A 19,546-nucleotide genomic window follows, 5' to 3' on the forward strand; every position below is an offset into this window, starting at 1 on the left:
AACAAGATACAACGGAAGCTTTGAATCTCACAAGCTTTGCAGTCTGGAAACGTCTTTAAAGTGGTTAACACACAGGAGCTAAGGTGCATGAGAGGCTGATAAACACAGAATCAGATCCAGCTAGCTTTCTCAGTCTTGCCTGATATAGTCCTTCCTTCATGAGACCCTTTCTGGATTGACAAACCCTACCCTTCCTGTTTTCACTAGTGGAAATGCTGGCTGAATCCAACCTATAGTTAAAGCTTTTTGGTTTTAAGTCTGCTTCTATAGGAACCCACTGCTTATTTATTTCTATTTCGCCCCTGCTCCCTTTTGGGGGGCTCAGAGCGGACTACAACAGTTTGAATTAAAATCACAATAAAATCATAATAAAATCAACTTCAACATTCAGTAAAGTGCAACAGGTTAGTTCAGCAAGATAGTATAGCACCGCAATACAGTGGTGCAGTGGGCCGTGAGGGCGTAGGGGGAGGCCAACCGATCTAATAGATAGATGCCCGCTGCCTCATCCAAAGACCTGGAGGAACAACTCCGTTTTACAGGCCCTACTGAAGGCCAGCAAACCAGGTAGGGCCCGGATCTCCATAGGGAGGTGATTCCACCAGGTCGGGGCCAGAACCGAAAAAGTCCTGGCCCTGGTAGAGGCAAGATGGGCATCCCTTAGGCAGGGAACTATCAGAAGATCCCGGGAGGCCGAACGAAGCGACCTCCAGGGTGTATATGTATTCAATTGCTGTTCAAAATGCTAGAAATGTTATTGGGAGTGACAGATCAACAGCAGCTTAATCTCATCTCTTCAACTCAGTTGAACATGGAACAATATAGAAAAACCATGTTATCATGAAAGTTTTTATTTTGCTCACAAACAGCATCTGCAAAAAAAAATTTTTTTTATAAAATGTGTCTTTGGTTTTCAATATTATTCTGCCACGGAATGCTTTTTCAATATATTAAAACTGTTATAAGGGGCTCAAATACCAGCAAAACAGAATTCAGGCCTCTGAGAACAATACAATGATCTAATTAAAATGTATTGGGTGTTGGGTGAAACCTTGGAAGTAGTTCACTTGTACAGATTTTTTTTCCAAATAGAAATAAGGGGGTGGGAGAATTCCCTGGTACAGCTGGAATCTATCAGGAAGCAGAATTCCTCTGATTTTGTTCCTGCAATGAAAAGATTTCAAATTTGAGACGCCTGTGTGCGCATTTGCAATCCGTAACTTTTTTTTATGTGCAAGCCACCATTTCTGATAGAAATCACACCAAGTAAACCAAAACAGCCTATTCTGAGCCCTGCTACTTTTGTTGTAAAGAAAACACACATACAGCCTATTCTGAGCCCTGCTACTTTTGTTGTAAAGAAAACACACATACAATGTGGGATAGATAGTACTGCCTGTAGGCAGGGCAAGAGATCTCTTACTAACACTAATACCGATTTTGCACACAGCTTACCTTGCAGTCACAATCCTGTTCCTCCACAGCGTCTGTTCGGATTTCCCACCATCTGCGCTGAAGTTACAGGAAGTGCCGCAGCTTTTGCGTAGCAAACGTAAACCGCTAAAACCCAGTTTACGTTTGCTACGCAAAAGCCGCAGCACTTCCTGTAACTGGTGCGGATGGTGGGAAATCCAACTGGACGCTGCGGAGGGAACAGGATTGTGACTGAGAGGTAAGCTGTGTGCGAAAATGGTCTAAGAGTCTGGTTGTAGTCTGTCCCCAAATTCAACCTCCATTCCTTAGTAAGTATTAACTATAACTAGCACACATCAGGGCTAGCTTTATGGGGAGTTTGAAGTCCATGTAGTTGCTATTAGAAGAGTGCTGCAAAACATAGTTGACACTAATAAGGAAAAAGGGAGAAATCTCATGAACTTGTTTTAACCATTCTTCAGCCAATGCAGACTATTGAACACATGAAGCTGCCTTATACTGAATCAGACCTTTGGTCCATCAAAGTCAGTATTGTCTTCTCAGACTGGCAGCGGCTCTCCAGGGTCTCAAGCTGAGGCTTTTCACACCTATTTGCCTGGACCCTTTTTTGGAGATGCCAGGGATTGAACCTGGGACCTTCTGCTTCCCAAGCAGATGCTCTACCACTGAGCCACAGTCCCTCCCCTATTAGGTTCAAACCTTTTCTTTTTCTGTGAAGCTAGTTATTTAAATTTACTCCCCAAGTTCAGCATGAACAATAATTTATTTGAATGTCTTTTGCTTGTAATTATTACATGACCTAAGCCATATGACCAATCTCTGAAAATTTAGGGATTGGTATCGGTACTCAGAATTAGCAGAAATTTAAAATACTTTAAAGGGGCATCTCCTCCCAAAGCATGGTTCTCACTGGTAGAAGTTCATTTTTAAACCTCCAAGAATTTCCTCTTACTCAAAAGAGGCAGGCATGTTACTGTTGACTTTGATTTTTGGCAATACCTAGATAAGCATGAAAAAGAAAGCTGAAAACCTTATCTATGCTAATTTTACATTTATAAAATCAGTGCATAAGTCTACCTAACTAGTAGAGGCTGATTAACCCAGGAAGGACAAATTTTATGCAAGGATGATGGAAAGTCCTGTCAAGTTTCAACTGATTTATGGTGGCCCTATAGACTTTCAAGGCATGAAACACTCAGAGGTAGTTTGCCATTGCCTGTCTTTGCATCGCAACCCTGGACCTCCTTGGTGGCCTCCCATCATAGTACTGACCAAGGCCAACCCTGCCTAACTTCTGAGATCTGATGAGACTGGGCTAGCTTGGGGCATATCCAATTTAGTGCAACACAAAGTTAGAACCCATTTGAAATACGCAGCAAATTATGTTTATCTATCACACCTCTCCAAAGAAAAAGTATGAAGTGAAAAAAACGTAGACATCTTCCCTAGACAAAACAAGAATGCATCACTTTTATATCTTTCTTTTAATACAAATTTTGTATTAAATTTTGCAAATTTCTTCATGCCTGGTTGCAAAGAGGGTAAGCATTGCAACATTCTCTTGTCTTGCGCCTGGCCAAAAACAGACAGCCTAGACTTTTTAAGGTATTTGTTTCTCTGTCCCAGAGTATCAGATTCAAAGTCAATGATTAAGCCCTTCCAAGAGGGAAAGGCCTGTGTTTGTGCCCCTAGCAGCTACCTCACCAAGGAAGACTAAATCAGTGCAGCTGAACTTCCCCATTCTGCAGTATGAAAAAGAGATGGTAAGCTAGACAGACTTACAGTAAAGCTCAAATTTTCCATAATCATCTTTGTGTGTTCCTTTAATTCACATGACGTGCTCTTACTCCTCTTCTCTGATCCTTCCATTGTCTCCTGAGCATCTTGCTTCAATTCCCTATCCTCTGCAGAGTTAAACTTTGCTTCCTCTTCATTCCTGTTTGTAGATTCTTCTATGTGGTATAGTCTCTTTGGTTCAGCTATGTTTATTTCATCCATGTTTTGACCTGTGCTGTCTGTCTGTACTCTGTCAGTCTGAACCATTGGTTCGCTATACAGCCTGATCTGTAAAAAGTGAAATATTATGGAACAATATAATGGAATGAGCAATATCACCTAACATAAAAAAATACTAACAGTGCAATTCTATATTGAGTTGTTGCAGTTGAAACTGGAATAATACTGTATACAATTATACTGTGAATGTGGTATCTGTAAATAATCAGGACTGCTTATTTATTAATATTAAGCAATTTTGTTATCCCGCCTTTCTATTAAAGGAGTACCCTGGGTGGTTTACAATAAGATAGAATCATATAAAACCAATAATTCATGTAGCTATAACTAAAAGTAGAAGATAGTGAAGAACAATCAGCTTCCAAAAAGCCAGCTAAAATTTTAAATTCACAGAACTTTAAATAAAAATAGAAAGAGCATAAAAACACCATATAAAACAAAGCAGTCTACAATTTTCAACAAACTTCCACTCTACCTCAGTACACAGAAAACAAACCTAAAAGGAGTCTGGAAAAGAGATATCTTCAGATTCTGTCAAGAGTCCAATAAAAGAACAGGATCATACCTTCAAAAGTATGTTTAACCCATTTTAACAACATAAATGCAGCTATATTAATAATTTGAAATATTTTAACAATTTCGCAACATGCTAGGAAGAACATTACAAAAAGCATAACATTAAATTTACTTTTTTTGGGAAACAAGGTTTCTACAAGCCAGTACTACAAGCTAAGTTCAGCTTACCCCATGGTTTTCACTTTCTTTTTTCCCCAGTTCTACTTGCAACTTTTCTTCTTCTAAAGGTAGGTTACTCTAAAACATATAGTAAATTTAAACAATGAAATAGCGGCATACACAGTTAGGGACAAATCCCATTTAAAACACTGGGTCTTCTGAGTTAAGCATGCATAGTGTATCAGGCTGCAAGATTTTTCACCATGCAATCCTCGAGGAACTTTTTAAAAGTAAGCTTAATGCATTATAGCTCCCAGAGATGATATTTTAACTGTAAAATGTTTAATCCCCTTAAGAATACCATGTTAAAATCCTGGCTACTTGTTGCACCTTTTTGTGAGAAAGGTATTTTTTTAATGGATGAAAAATTACTTCAAAAAAACCCCAACACTTTCCTATGGCTTCATTTGGAACAGAGCATTACTTTAAAAATAAAAACAATCCAATTTGCACTACTTATTGACTCAACTGATGCATCACTTGTTTAATGTTACTGAAAACATCTTATGTCCCCACTTACCTTGGATGCCACTTTGGGATGCTCTTCAAGATCTAGCATATCACATGCTCGCAAAGTATCAATGTTGCTTTTGTTGCCTTCTTGAGGTTTTTGGCACACACTTCTTGCTTTCGAAGAATCTCCTCTGTCAAATGGCTCTCTATTGGTGCAGTCAATACACTCCACTGAGTAGTTAACTCTATCGTCTGCTCCATTAGATTGGTAATATGCTATAGGTTCTTGTCTTTTGGGGTTGCTTGGTGGAAGAGAGGGAGGCTCTTGTCTCTCTTGGTGGGTTAACTGCCTTAATGCAGTAACTGATTTTCCTGCCCCATAGCAGAAACTCTGTAGCAGACATATATCTGTGTAAACACCTTGTAAGTTACTCAGACATCCATCTTTAGTTTTCTATTCATCCGTTTTACAGTCTTTATATTGTTTTTGCAATGAATAGGACCCAACATCTATTTTCACAGATGCTTTACGTTTTTTATTCCTCATGAAATTAAACAAGATTCTGCCCTCCACCTTTCTTAAACTACCATGAAATATATTTTATACATCTTAGTCAAGAATTGTTCTTAATATCTGCAAGAACTGCCCTCTGTATTTTTCTTTCCCCCACCTCTTTGTGTACCTCTATAAAAAGTTAAAAATATCTATCCATCCATCCATCCTGCCCCCCAACAGTGCTTTTCTACAATTTTACTGCATTTAATCACCCTTCTTACCTAAATAATTATATGGTGTTGCTACCGGTGTCAGTATTTTTTTAATTTTACTTACAAAATGTGTCTCCTGCCTTTCTGCTCTTTCAAGGGCCACCAAGGTGGATAACAATTTAAAACATACACAATAAAATCACAGCAGAATTCAGCCTTATATCTATCATTAGAACATGAGGTCACAATTCATTATTAATCATTGCTTAACCAACTTTGGAGCAAAATATCAAAGTTCATAACGTTCAGAGCGCTGTAATACCCAACACGTTCATTTTAAAAGCATCCAATTTCTGCACTTCAAAAAGCACGTTTTAGTATGTAAGTTTTCCCTTATCTTGGCCACTATATACAATTTCCAGGGCTGAAAATATACAGTCCCAGTTGCCTCTTTTACTCTAAAAGGTATGGAGTGGCCACTGTAATAGAACTAAAATTGCATGCTAGTACACTAGAAATAATCCAAATGCAACTGTATGATATCTTTTATTAAAAGCAACTTGAAGTAGTTTAAAAGCTATGAGTTCACCAAAGTTCTCTTTTGAGTTGGGTATTAGAGAGAAGGGGGAGAAAGGACATGGCAGGCATTATGGAAAATAAAGTCTGCAGTTTATAACAGTGGTAAGATGGAATGAAGGTTAACTTATGCCTAGTGCAAAAAGGCCTCAGGATGCAGCAATGCTGCTTGGGCAATAGAGAAATGGTTGCCTTCCCCTTTTATATTTTCAAAGCTATCACATAGTCATATCTGTATCTAGCTCCAGCTAAGCTATATGATGCTCCTTCTGACACCACAGATACCTCTACCTGCTCACTTGTGGGGGGGGGGGATATAAGTGGCTAATTACACTCAGCTTTAGACTTGATCTCAATTTGCTGTCAAATTCCACAAGGTTGTATCCATATTTACACTGATGCGAGAGTGTGCATATACATACCAAAACTGCAACAGCTAAAATGATTAGCACTGGAAGCTGTAGTAACACTGGGATCTCCTTCATGAGTGCTCTAATAAATTCACCAATTCCTTGCCCTATGTGCTTCAATGGCTCTGTTACAAAATTGGTAAATGTAACAGCCAAAGCCTAAAACAATAGGAACAAAACCAAGAATTATTCTGATGGCTTTACTATAAAACAAAAATGTAAATAACTTGGTCAGAAATGGGAAATACCTTTGTTGGAGGAACCAGCCAAATAGGATTTACTAATATGGTTTCATAGTACTTTTGGCAAGGGTCATCCTGGAATGTCCATGAACTTCTAAACCATTCTATAGTTAAAAAGTAAGAAATCATACAGCTATACACAAAGGTAGCAACTATTTTAATTACAGGGATAAATTATTTTTAAAACACTGAATACTTAAATTGCCTTTAGGCCTATTTTAGAGATTTGATTTTAGAGCAGGAAGTGATATTCAGGTCATATCCCAATATAGAATTAGATGTCAGAGACAGGTGTACTAGGAAAATAGTAAATACACATTTGTTACAGGAAGTGAAACAATATCTGATAGGGGGAAAAAATTCTAATCATTGTGGTGAATTATAATGAGATACTCCCAGGCTATTTTAAAGCATATTTGCTAGTCAGCATTCATGGAGTCAAAGTAGATAACAGTACCATTAATATAGAAACCAAATTGCTGAACAGTACCAGAAATATGGGAACCAGATTGCTGACCAACAGCTGAAAACAACAGTACAGAAAGCATGATTTGCTACAAAGAAGTAACCCCTTCTCCTGCTTGGGATACCAGATATATTTGTCATGTTATGGATAAGGACACTGTAGGAGAACAGTGGTAGAAGGATATGCTGATCAGCTGGAAACTGTGCCCCCTCCAGCTACTTTGCAGCTGTTTAGCAGCAACCCTAGTGTGTCACAAATGGTCTTAAAGGTAAGGAGGAGAGGTGTTACAACTAAGCTATGAGCATTTCATGAAAGCTTCCTCAACTGATAGCAAGTAAAATTCAAGCTGGTAAAAACTCTACAGTTTTATGAGAAGCAGCATTCTTATACAGCTGTTGCTGCTGCATCTAAAACTCAATCTAAACATTATGTAAAAGACTTAAGTCTGAAAATCCAGACATCCACTGGACTTTTAACATGGAAGTAAAATCTGAAGTAGAACTTAACTATTTTTTCCTCCTCCTGCCACTGCTTTCCTATGTGCTTTTCCATAGGCAGGTTTTTCAGACATGCACTTACTGTAGCTAGAAAAGGGCAGCTGGGGAAGAAAGATACAGAGGAGAAAGAGTGACTAGAGAACTGGTTCAATACTCCTCCTCTCACGTTTCAGATGTTTAGTAGAGAGGCTGGTTTCCACACTGGTTTCCAATAAACTATTCTGATGTGCTAAAACACACAGGAGGGGTTTCAGTTAATATTGGTACAAAGTATTCTAGAACTGGTCCAACTACTACCAGGAATATACAATATCCAAATTTTAAAAATACCAGTTTTAAAATAAAACACATTGACCTGGAAACATATGGTAGCCAACTCAAAATCAGAGAGCTTACCTAAGAGGCCATCACTCCAATGTATTTTCTCAGTACACACATTATCAAAGTTCCCCATTTTTGCCACTTCAGCCTGATGCTGTGCGAAGGCTACCTACAATCAAACAGCAATGGATTTTTTAAATCTAAATAAATAACTTATTTTTTAAAAAATGGTTTAAGATGGAAAAACTTCCATTTTCAATTAATCTGATTTGAACAAGGTGATTAGATGATCAAAAATACGGACCACCACCTTCATATGCAGCAGAGATATACAATCTCTACCAATTAAAATGCACAATTTTAAAGACAGATTGCACTTGTGTGGCATTCCAAGCTGGGGCTTCCTCCACCCCTGTGACTGAACCCTGAGTTACTTAAAATAGGCAGAGCGAAGGTGATGCTGCTAGACTGATGGGGGTATCAACTCTGTAGTGGGTGCTTTCCATCGTATGCAAGCTGGCCTACGGAACCAATACAGCACACATCTGTGGAAGATTTGCATACTGGATGGAAAACATACCTACTGCGCCATTATGAAATCAAGCAAAATTAAAGAATAGGTCGACCATACTAAGTTTTAAAAGGTCAGTACAGAAAAGCAAGTATGCTTGTGCACAGCCAATGTTTATATCTGGATACGGGCCAAAATGTACCTGGTACTAAGAGGTAAAGATTCTATTTTAACAGTAGTGAGTATGGAAGTTTTGAGGCTGACAGGGAATTAATAAGTAGCAACTTCAATTTATACACAGGTTATTTCCAGAACAAATAAATACCAACCATGCCCTCCATTCTTAATAATACTTACCTTATATAAATACATCCAGTTCCATCCAAAACTGATGAGAAAACTAATGAATAAAACACGTTTGAGTTGTGTTAGCCAACCTATGCGTGTCCAGAGTTCTGTAGCAACAATTACTGTGATGCACACTAAACACAGAAGTACCTTGGGGAAACAGGAGATTAAAAATGGTATGAGAGTTGCAAAGTCTTAACAGTCAACCTCCTGGGGAAAAATACCTCCCCTTTTTTGAAAGTTCTGAAAAAATTTAAAACCAGTAAAATACGTTGTTCATTTTTAAAAATCCAGCTTCTGCTTGAAATTGTATGCATACAATCTAGGCCATCAGTGTAAAGGTTAGAATTCTGGACTAGAACCTGGAAGAGCTAAATCTAAATCCTCACTATTCCACAGAAGCTTGGTGAAGTAACCTTGAGCCAATCACTGCCTCCCATCCTAAGCAACCTCACAAGGTTGTTGTGAATATAAAATGCAGAAGGGGAGAATTACATAGTAATCCACTTCAGGGAGAAAATCAGGGAATAAATATCTAAATAAATATATTTCTAGAATCAGAATTAACATGGTGTATTATGGTGAAGTTTATAGTGTAATCGTACTCAGAGTTACTCCAGTCTAAGCCCACAAAAATCACAGGGCCAGAACAGCTTTGCACATGATTGTTAGTGAGTCTGTAGCAAGATACAACTCATAGTTGCTAGGTTATCCTTGGTAAAAAATGTACATGCTTTGTTTACTGTCTCCTGAAGGAAGAGCTGATTTGCTCAGCCACAGCATGGTTTGAATTTTTACTCCTGATACGACAGGTCTACTAGTTATTACTATTATACTTATTACTTATTATAGAATAATTATTACTATTATAGAAAAATTCACTCACCATGAAGATATTGTAGGGATCAACCCCAAACACATCCTCAAATTTCCACTTCCAAGCCTCATAATCATGATGCTTAAAATTAATCAGAATATCACTAAGTGCATCATCCAAAGCAGCTGATTTCCAGCCCTCTTCATTAAGAAATCTGCTGATTTCATTCAATGTCTGTTTAGTAAGGATGATCTCAGCATCATAATGCATATCTCCAGTAATATCATCAGGCTGAAATGAAAGAACAACAAGTTAACTTTTTAGCAAACCATTTTGCAAAGGCAAATAATAAAAGAAGTTCTGATACATGCCACTTCCCCATAAATACCCACTGAAGACTATTCACAGTACAATAAGAGAACTCATACAACAGAATCACCTAATAATTAGACAACAAAAGTTAACTAAAAATCCTGTAACAATATAAAGTCAAATAAACTAGAACAGCAAAAACATCAAAGAAGCATAAAGCAGGTAAAGAGATAATATAAAGCAGAAATGCACAATGAAAAAGAAATAGAAAACCAGGAATTTCAGAATCACAGGTGGATGTCTTTTACAGCATCAGCACTATATCATACTGCTTCTACCAAGATTTGATGAATGATCATGCCTCATCCTAACAACTGATGTACTCTGCTTGCACAAAAAGTTTTATGAATGAACTTTAATCATTTAATAATTTAAAATGGAATAAAAATGCTCAGGTGATATTCAATAGAACTGTTTTTCATATTTTCACAGAATAGCTTTCATATTCTGTAATCAACCTTGAGTCCCAATGAGAAAGACATTCCAAAAAGGAAAATACAACAATAACAATAATACTCACTAGACCAAGTCTTCCTGCTTCAATTAAAATCTTATTCAAGTATCTCTTAAAAACATGAATGCTATTGCTTTCATACAACTTGGCTCTCTCTTTCTTTTCATATTCTTCAAGCTGCAAAAAATAAAGTGTTTCACTACCATATCTTCCCCAAATAACTATTTCATTCATGCCATACACAAAATTTATACTACCAACCATGAAATTTCTGTGGCTCAGCAACAATTTATTACCATCTGTGCAGTTATTGTACTAAAACACACAAAGCTACTGTTTGCCTTCTATCTGAGTCAACTTTATATGTACTCTGAACCTTAAGACCATTTGGTAATGCAGTCGGAAAACACAAAAAATAGCTTTGTTTTCAAGTGATCCAAAGAATCCTGATGAAAATACAGGTCGAAGTAATATCCTGTGTTTAATCTACTCAGATTTCAACCCTTAAACTAAGACATTCTAAGATATACTAGTAAAAACGAGGATGAATGATGTGTATTGTGATTTAATGTAGGTAACTAAGTCTATAATAGTGATTTCCCCCCCCCCCCCTGCTTCTGAATGACCTGTGGGCCATAATAAAGAGTGAGTGACAAAATCTTGATTTGTTTTAAAATGACTCAGGTATCAGATGAGTTTATAAATTAGTCCAGTTTAACATGTAATTCATTAAGCCGAATGAAGCCCACCAGTAACAAATGGTAGCTTATCAGAGATGAATTTCCCAGTTATCCTACTTATCCTGGTCTATGAAAACATAATAAGTGGGCAAGCCACAATACACAGCTGATTGGATTAATTTACCTCAATGGTTTACAAGTTGTAAAAGTCTGTTATAACCAAGCACAGAATACACCATGCATGGACATGTACTGAACATGAATGTCGTCCATCACATATGCAGTGGAGGAGCCCCAGCTACGCAGATACACAACTTATACAATTTGCAAGTGATATGTGGTTATTTTGCAAATTCAAGAGAAAAGTTAGAGACATCAAATTTGGAGAGCATGTAGAGGAGCATCCAGGGGATGTCTGCTGAGACTCTGATGTCTATAGCTTGCGCAGGATCCATTTCATATGCTCCTGAACTTGTGCCTGTCATTTGTGCCTCTCACAGATCTCCCCAGGATGCTCCTCTACATGGTCTCCAAATCTGATGTCTCTAGCTTGCCCAGGATCTGTTCTATACACTTCTGAACCTGCACCTATCAGAGTGATCAAGGTTCGGGAATGTATAGGACAGATCCTGGGCAAGCTAGAGATATCGAAGTCATGGGGGACCTCCCATGGATGCTCCTTGACATGCTCTCCAGGTTGCTGCTTTGAAATTTTGCAAACATTTTGATTGAGCAGAGACAGTCTGTCTGGAAATGTCTCTGCTCATGAATCAGCACAAACCTTCACAAACAGCTTGAAAGTTCATGCCAGGTGATCTGCCATGAACTTAACATTGCAAAGCATGAACTGGCAAAAATTCACTTAAGTTCATGAGCTGGTTCATGCCCTTTCCTAATGTCAATAGCAAAATTCCCTAGACGAGTAATTCACACTATATTATTATTAATATTAATTCTCACCACCACCTACATCTCCACAAATGATGAAGGTTTATACAGCAAAACACTTTACCCAAGATAATATTCTAGTAAGATTTTAATTTCTTCATAATATATGTAAACTGTACATATTGATAACATCTGATACATATTATAAAGCAGTATAAATGTGAACAAACCTTCTGAATGGCTGAATCTAGTTTTCTTTGGCACTTGGAAACATCCAAAACATTTCCTGCCACCACTGTCTCTTTTGGTATTTTCTTATTTTCTGAAGCATCCTGGTTCACCTGCAATAATTGTTATTTATATGTGTGTTATTGCCAGTGTATCAATGTACAGATTATGAGAATTGTTAGATTAACTGGCTGGCATATTTATGGGGAAATAAACATAAACGAACAGTACAAAGGGAAATCAAATTTTGCCACTTGCAGCAGTTGCACACAGGAATACTACATTATACAGCCAATCCAGAGAGCTTACCTAGTTGATGTTGTTGTGGTATTTCTCTTACCTTACAAATACGAGAGAAATACCTCTTTAGATGTGACATAACATAATCACACTAGGTAACTTACTTTAACATAGCTGTGAACATAAATAAATTGGCCTGAGCCAAAGTTTTACAGGACCCCAATGCTCAGCAGGAACCCTACTGAAGCAGGAGTTACCCGAATTCGTTTGTTTGGGCAACTTCATTGGGGATGCACAAAGAGTACATATCAGTGCAAACGCAGATATGAATGGAACATTCATGAGCACCCCCACATACACCTGACTCACTGGATCAGGGCTAGATGTGTAATGATTGGGAGGAGGGGACAGAAAAACCATGCTTAATGTAAGCTGATTTTTCCAAAGATCCCCCACCCAATATATCTACATAAACTAGAAGTTGTGAGTACATTTTTTTTAAAAAATCTTGTGAACTATTTTCTTTCTTAGAATGGCTTTATCTTCCTTTTAGTCTCTTAGAAAAACAGTAAGAACCATGTAAAATCTATGCAAGACAATCTACAGTACTAGGCACATACAACTCTCAAACTCTCTTGCACATTTCAACTTTCTCTATATTCTGTAGCATGCAAAAGAAATATTCTGTGTTGAAAATCAACCAAGCAACACAACATGTAAGCTAACCGGAAAAAGCAAAGCTTTTTTTCAATCCACACAAGTCTTCAGGTACTTCAGCTTTTGCCCCCCCAAAAACAAATCCCCCCAGAAAAAAAAAAGAAAAACAGCATTTCCCCCAAGGCTTCAAAACAGCTGGAAATGTTCACATCTCTAATCATTTTAAAGAAACAAGTGGAAAAGGAGACACCATTTGAAAGACTGATGTAAAAATTAGGCAAATTTTTCAGCCTTCAAAAATTTACCAATTGCTACTTCTTTCCAACTGCTCTGTTTGAATTTGACAGCTTCGTTCTATCTATCAGAAATTTTTAGACTTCCCTCCATCCCTTGTACAGGACTGAAATATTCCAACAACATGCAGCACCACACAGCAAAAAGACTATGAATTCGATAAGGAAAATAAATTCCCTATAAAGAAAACTGATCCACACACCTAAAACAGGTAAAGTGAGCAGGATCCCTAGACAGTATTAACAAATCTAAAGTTTATTTTCCCAGAGTACCAAGTTTTACAAGAGTTTCTGTATATTTACCACATCAGGCTTTCTCATGGTTCCTGAAGCTGCATCATAATTCAACATGTCTGTTGGATCAATCCATTCGTCATTCTCACCACTTCCAACCAGCAGAATGGCACACATTACAAAGGAAAGCAGCATCCTCTATCACCAAGCACAACATAACAAGTTTTCAGTAAAATGCAAGATTCTGCAGAAGAATTAAGCTATCTAGAGTTCAGAATTCTTCATGGTTATCATCTTGGCTGCCTTCATTATTTGGATTCTGTAGCTAAACAGAAATATACTAATCACTATTTACTTCTCAAATTGCATTCTGCTCATAATTAATGGAGCAGAATGATATACACAGGCAAGCGGTGCTCATAAAGATCTAGATCTGCTAATAGAGGTGTTACATATTTTCAGACCTGTACTCTCTAGCATGAGTTTACACCACTATTTATCTCATCCAGCAGAAACTACTGAGCCATGTATGAAAGTCCAAACTTCCCAGCCATAAAGCCACGCTAAGATTAACAACCATTTCATCACCCACAATTGCAAAACTTTGCCAGTTACTAAAACGTAACTTAGCTCACTAGCTATAAGCCAAGGCATAAATCAAGGCAAACCTAAATGATGAGCCTGTATTATTAAAGTCTAGTTCTCAGTGATGAAAGGTGGTGAACAAAACTAGCAGTTGACTTACCAATTGTATCAGAAGTTCATAGGAAAGCAAGCCTTGATCTAAAATGCACAATGAAGACTACAATTAATTACTGTTAACAAAATTTACTGATATAATTTTCCAGTGACCTATTATGTCAGGAATGAACTTAACGTCAATAAATTACTTCAGATCTTGCTTGTGAAGTGCTAGCTGCTAAAGTTCATCCCACATTTATACCTGGTCATCTTTAAACTCCCAAGGAATGAAGATTTGGATCCCTTGAACATTCTTGCTGACAGAAATATTTCCAACAGTGGAGTGCAATTTTCTTCCCTCCTCCCTCCTAATGCAACCCAAAAGGCTGCTTTTGAGAGACGAGAGACCTCCAGGTATAACAGCAAGAGGGTGTGTGTGTGGGGGGGGTGTCGCAGAATTTTGGGTTGAGTCGCTTATGAAATGGGCACTAAGCTCTGCAAACACTTTAAGCCTCTATATTTTTCTTGGAGCTGGCTCTCTATGATTTTTGGCTGCAGTTATGAACTTGGCCACCAGAGTTCTAAACTATTCAGCACCATCATGCATTCATATTGCTAACAGGTCAGCAGAATAGGGGGAAAAAACCAGGGTAAAGTTGAAAGACTTTTGAGGACAGGAATCTCCTTATTTGGATTGTTTCCTTATTTGGTATGTCAGGAAACAAGATGGAGGAAACCTGCTACAAAGCAGGTGAAAGGGAGAGGGCAATCTGGGTTCTGATTATTTGGCTGCAAAATTGTTTACATCAGAAGCACAGCTGTGACCCAGTAGATCTGATATGGGATCAGTTGGAGCCTTTAAAAGCTGTGGATCGTTGGGCACAAGCTGCTGATCTGCACTAGAGTTTGCTACACGGCCTCTGTGTCAGATCATGCCAAGCTAATTGGAACTTAGACTCTTGGGTTGCTCTGCAGAGACAGTTCCTCTGCTGAACAACCTAAGAGGAGAGACAGCCTTTGCTGATTTTAAGTCATCTCCTGTTTGAGGCCTCAAACAATAGCTTAATACTCAACCTTAGACTATAGAGCATAGTCTATGGTCCAAGACTAAGACTTGGGACTTAGATTTTAAATGGGAAAATGTAACTAATAGGGAGAAGTCCCTGTTGGGTCTTATATTTTTCAGTATGCTCTCTGCTTTATTGTACTTTATGCTTTATACTTGACTGAATTCTAACTGTGTAACTGTTTTCCATTTTGCCTTTCTATCCATATATTTTATTCCTTCTGTCTAAAGGAATTGTATGAGCAACTGGACTAATATAATATCTTGTTTTGCCTTTCTAACTATATTTTAAGCCTTCTGTCTAAAGGAGAAAATTGGAGTCTAATAAACTGTTTTGCTTTTCCAAACTGGGAATCTAATAAAGTTTATCTATGAGGTCTTAAAACTTATTAGTGAGTATGTATTAGCCTTCTGATAACTGCAGGTTCTTTTGGTAACTGTATGTTTGGGTTTGTATTGCCGGGGGTACAGTATAAATCCCCAAACACTGCTCTAGTCCATCCAGTGGCAACTGTATCAAAGTGGGACTCCATCGATGTGATTTCAGAAGCTCCTGGTTGTTTGGGTAATTGGATGTACGGGAGCTGTGCATAAACAGAATTTGCTAACAGAGGGATCACACCTTCAATCAGCAGATATGTCAAAATCTACATACACTAAAATACAAAGCTCTGTAGGCATCAGCAACTTTGATTTTCAGCGGTTGACTCACTAGGGGTGAATGAACAACTATAGCCTCATCCCAATAATGCTCCTTTTGCTAGTGATACCCAGTGGCTCAGTAGCCACATAGGCCTTTTTGATACATCATTGGGGAGGGGAAACTCACCTGCCCCCCCGCCCAAGTCGTAGCCCTGTAGGGTTTCCAAGGCAAAAGACGTTCAGAGGTGGTTTGCCATTGCCTGCCCCTGCTCAGCAACCCTGGTGGTCTCCCACACAAGCACAAACCAGGGCCGACCCTGCCCAGCTTCACAGATCCGATGAGTTAGGGCTAGCCTGGGCTATCTGGATCAGGGCTCAAAGTCCTTACCGGGACTAACCTTGCCCAGCTTCCAGGGTCACACAAGACTGAGCCAGCCCAAACAATCATACCAGGACCAGAAGATGGGCAGGGGTGGTGTTACCCTCCCCCAATTTTCCACAGAGCTGGCCCAGCAACACTCAAATAAAGCTATCCTGTGTTACCTAAAAAGGGCTGATATGAGCTGGGGGGGGGGGGGGGGAGATAAAGGCTCCCCGTTCAGACTGGCAGCAACTCTCCTAATTCCCCGGCGGATATCCCCCACCTCACTCAAGTACTCATATAAACAGAAGAGGCTGGGGGCCGATCCCGGTACCCTACATACCAAGCTGAGGTCCCTCCCCCCAGAGTTGAGGGGACCTTCCAGAACCAGCAGCCGCTGCTCCTCAAACCCATCCACGACGACGACTGGACTCCGCCCGCGACGCACGCCGCTCCTCCGGATGCGGAAGGAGGAATCAGCTGGGCCGCGGCTCCTCTTGCTGCTGCCGCAGCGCGCTCGGCTCCCTGCGTGTAAAAACACGCCGAAAACACACGCGCTCTCAAGGCCACACAGACCGCACAGCTAATGTGCAGCTGAACTGCCGAGAGTGCGATTCGGAACTGCGTCACCCCCACCCACAGAAGGAAGTCCACTGTCTCCTCCTTCCGGGAGGCAATGGACGGCCCCCAGCCTAAGCGACCGATCGGCTGCTCGGCTGGGTGGGGGCCGAATTCTAGCGTAAACATACATTATTCTAATCTAGTGTATTTATGCTTGACATTTGAAGAAGTGTGCTCTAGTCCACAAAAATACAGCCTGAAGCTTTTTATTATTAAGCTTTAAGGAGACAAAGGGCTGTTAATTAAAATACAGTGCTTATACTTGCCCCCTTCAGCACTTTTTTCTGCTTTAGAGTATCTTTTTTTGAGGTGCAATTCTGATCACCCTGTCTCAAAAAAAAAAAAAAGATATTGGAGAGCTGAAAAAGGCACAGAAGATGGCAACCAAAATGATAGGGTTGGAGCACTTTTCTTATTAGGAAAAGAAACGGCTGAACTGGCTAGGGCTTCTCAAAAGGTTTAGAGATATGTAAGACATTTGTAAGAGGGCGCATGAGGCAGAGAAAGTGGACAGGTTTTATTTGCTCCAGTAATATTAGAATTTTAATGGGCAACAGATTAAAAATAGGCAGAAGGAAATACTTCTACAGTTTGGTGTAGCGGTTAAGTGCAGACTATCTGGGAGAATGAGGTTCGATTCCTCACTCCATCTACTGGTATGATGTTGGGGCAGTCAAAACTCAGAGTATTTATGTGTTGGAGATATTTAGCACATTGTTATTTATGTGTTGGAGATATTTACATTGTTTTCATTATACATTGTTTTCATTATACAAGGGAGATATTTGGTGTTTTCTGGTCCTGCATAATGGCTTGTTTTGCAAGGCTTCCTCAATTGTAAAGGAACTACAGAGCAAAACCTCTATTTTCTCCATTGGCTGAGACTCCTCCCTTGGGGAGGAATGGGGGGAGATATATAATTTTCTTTGCCAGGCTCTCTCAATTGCACAGCAGAGCTACTGAGCCAGGCCTCTCTTTCTTCTATTGGCTGAGGTTCCTCCCCCTCCTGATCCTCTGGGGAAGGAAGGAACGAGCCAGAGCTTCCTTTGCCTGGTTCCCTGGATCCCATGGGAGAAATACAAAGAAAGCACCTTTAAGACCAATGAGTCCTAATGTTTTAAGTTTTTTTTAAAAAATCTTTGTGTTTGTCTGTGTTGTTTATAAAGTATATATCTCTGCTACCTAATCTTAAATAGGTACACACATTGCGGAGCCTGACATAGCCTGGCCTGACAAAGTCTCATTTATGTCTCATTCGGTCCATATGAGTTTGGCACCCCTGCACCAGAGTATTCTCTGCTGTGTCTCCCACATTGTTAAGGTTAGGAAAGACTCCCACAGATCATAATAAATGTTAAAATAAACATACTCATAATACATTTGGATTTTTAATATTAGAAAATTTGGAACCACATCTGTACATATGGGCAGATATGCATAAATTGTTATTGTGCAAGGAGGCACAATGGATATATAAAATATGAATATGGCCTTAATTTTTCTTTTAACAACAATTTTGTAAATTTATATATGAATTTTGTTTTCTGATTTGTTTCCCTTAAAATATTCCATTAATCACCAGCTGGATAATGCTAGAAAAAAACTGATTACCTGTAACAGAATTTAGGAGAATTTTTTCCAATCGATTATGCTGAACAATATATTGCTTGTTAGAATTTGATTGGAACTTCGATGTTTACTGTTAAATTGTTAAGTGCTTTTTATATTGTTTGTTGGTATGGAGCCCTATGCTGTGGATACTATAATGCATCAGTATATAACATCTCCTGAAGAAGATTCCCAAAATGTCTAACCACCTAGGAATTGTGTCCAAAAATGAATTTCTAATTGCACACAGGCATAGCTTGTTTTGCTTGTACTCTGTTGTTTCTCTTCAGAATTTGCTACTTACATTTGTTAGAATCTTACTCCTTGTTAGAATCTACAGCTTGGAAACGTTTCTTCTTTTAAGAGCGCACAGCGGTTTACGTAAACCTTAAATTTTCACATCTATGAAAAATACAGGTGGTTTTCATCATGCTATTTTACATTATTTTTTGCTTTTGTAATTCAGCTTTATCACACTGTTTCTTCTACATATGAAATGTTTTTATTAATGTGGTAATCCAATTTAATTATTGTGTTATATTTTTTTACGTAGTTTGAAAATTATATAATCTGCCTTGAGCCCCAGAGACAAAGATGGACTATAAATGAAGTAAATAAATATGGTTTGTAAAGAGGACCTACAACTCAGAAGACACTGAGTTATTCGCTTCAGAAGTGTAATTTAGGATGTAGATTAACTACTGCATAATCCTCATGGCAAGGGTTAAGGCTGCAGTTTTATGGAGAACACTAACAAGTGAATGAATTTAAGAATGCTTAACACCACTTTATAAAATCACTTGTGCTAGCATAGCATAAGTAGACACAAAATTGAGCTCCTGACAACTTATGTTGCATGTGCATCATATTTAAACTGTGCAGTTATGCCATATACAGTAAGTCAGACACACACTTGCAGTTTACCCATTCATGGTAGGAACTACCTGCCAACCACAATCCCCACTGTGCAAAGACCTTGCCAACTTT

At 38.7% G+C, this 19,546-nt stretch overlaps 1 protein-coding gene across 6 annotated transcripts; it reads right to left on the reverse strand.

Annotated features, from left to right (window-relative positions):
* Window positions 1-835: 835 nt before the first annotated feature.
* Window positions 836-17,071, reverse strand: CLCC1 (chloride channel CLIC like 1). Of its 6 annotated transcripts, none has more exons than XM_060232326.1 (14): window positions 16,674-17,071; window positions 14,326-14,363; window positions 13,650-13,778; window positions 12,159-12,269; window positions 10,427-10,537; window positions 9,604-9,825; window positions 8,727-8,867; window positions 7,934-8,027; window positions 6,581-6,678; window positions 6,345-6,491; window positions 4,706-5,029; window positions 4,195-4,263; window positions 3,217-3,498; window positions 836-1,164 (listed from the first exon to the last, which is right to left on the reverse strand). In XM_060232326.1, the coding sequence occupies exons 3-14, from the start codon at window positions 13,773-13,775 to the stop codon at window positions 1,135-1,137; spliced, it is 1,755 nt and encodes a 584-aa protein (XP_060088309.1). In that variant the 5' UTR covers window positions 13,776-13,778; window positions 14,326-14,363; window positions 16,674-17,071; the 3' UTR covers window positions 836-1,134. The 6 variants fall into 6 exon arrangements, with proteins under 6 accessions (XP_060088309.1, XP_060088308.1, XP_060088311.1 ...); XM_060232325.1 differs by having other exon boundaries at window positions 16,709-17,052; XM_060232328.1 differs by having other exon boundaries at window positions 16,719-16,982.
* Window positions 17,072-19,546: the final 2,475 nt, after the last annotated feature.

Source organism: Heteronotia binoei, chromosome 2, assembly GCF_032191835.1.
Source record: "Heteronotia binoei isolate CCM8104 ecotype False Entrance Well chromosome 2, APGP_CSIRO_Hbin_v1, whole genome shotgun sequence".
Lineage (NCBI taxonomy): Eukaryota > Metazoa > Chordata > Lepidosauria > Squamata > Gekkonidae > Heteronotia > Heteronotia binoei.

What these genes read in the sequence shown, in the direction of transcription:
- CLCC1 (XM_060232324.1), bottom strand. Translation starts at nt 13,775, where the DNA reads ATGCTGCTTTCCTTTGTAATGTGTGCCATTCTGCTGGTTGGAAGTGGT. An exon ending in ATCCCTACAATATCTTCATG is followed by an intron (nt 8,868 to 9,603) that starts GTGAGTGAATTT and finishes TGTTTCCCCAAG; the next exon opens with GTACTTCTGTGTTTAGTGTG. An exon ending in GGCTGGTTCCTCCAACAAAG is followed by an intron (nt 6,492 to 6,580) that starts GTATTTCCCATT and finishes CTATTGTTTTAG; the next exon opens with GCTTTGGCTGTTACATTTAC.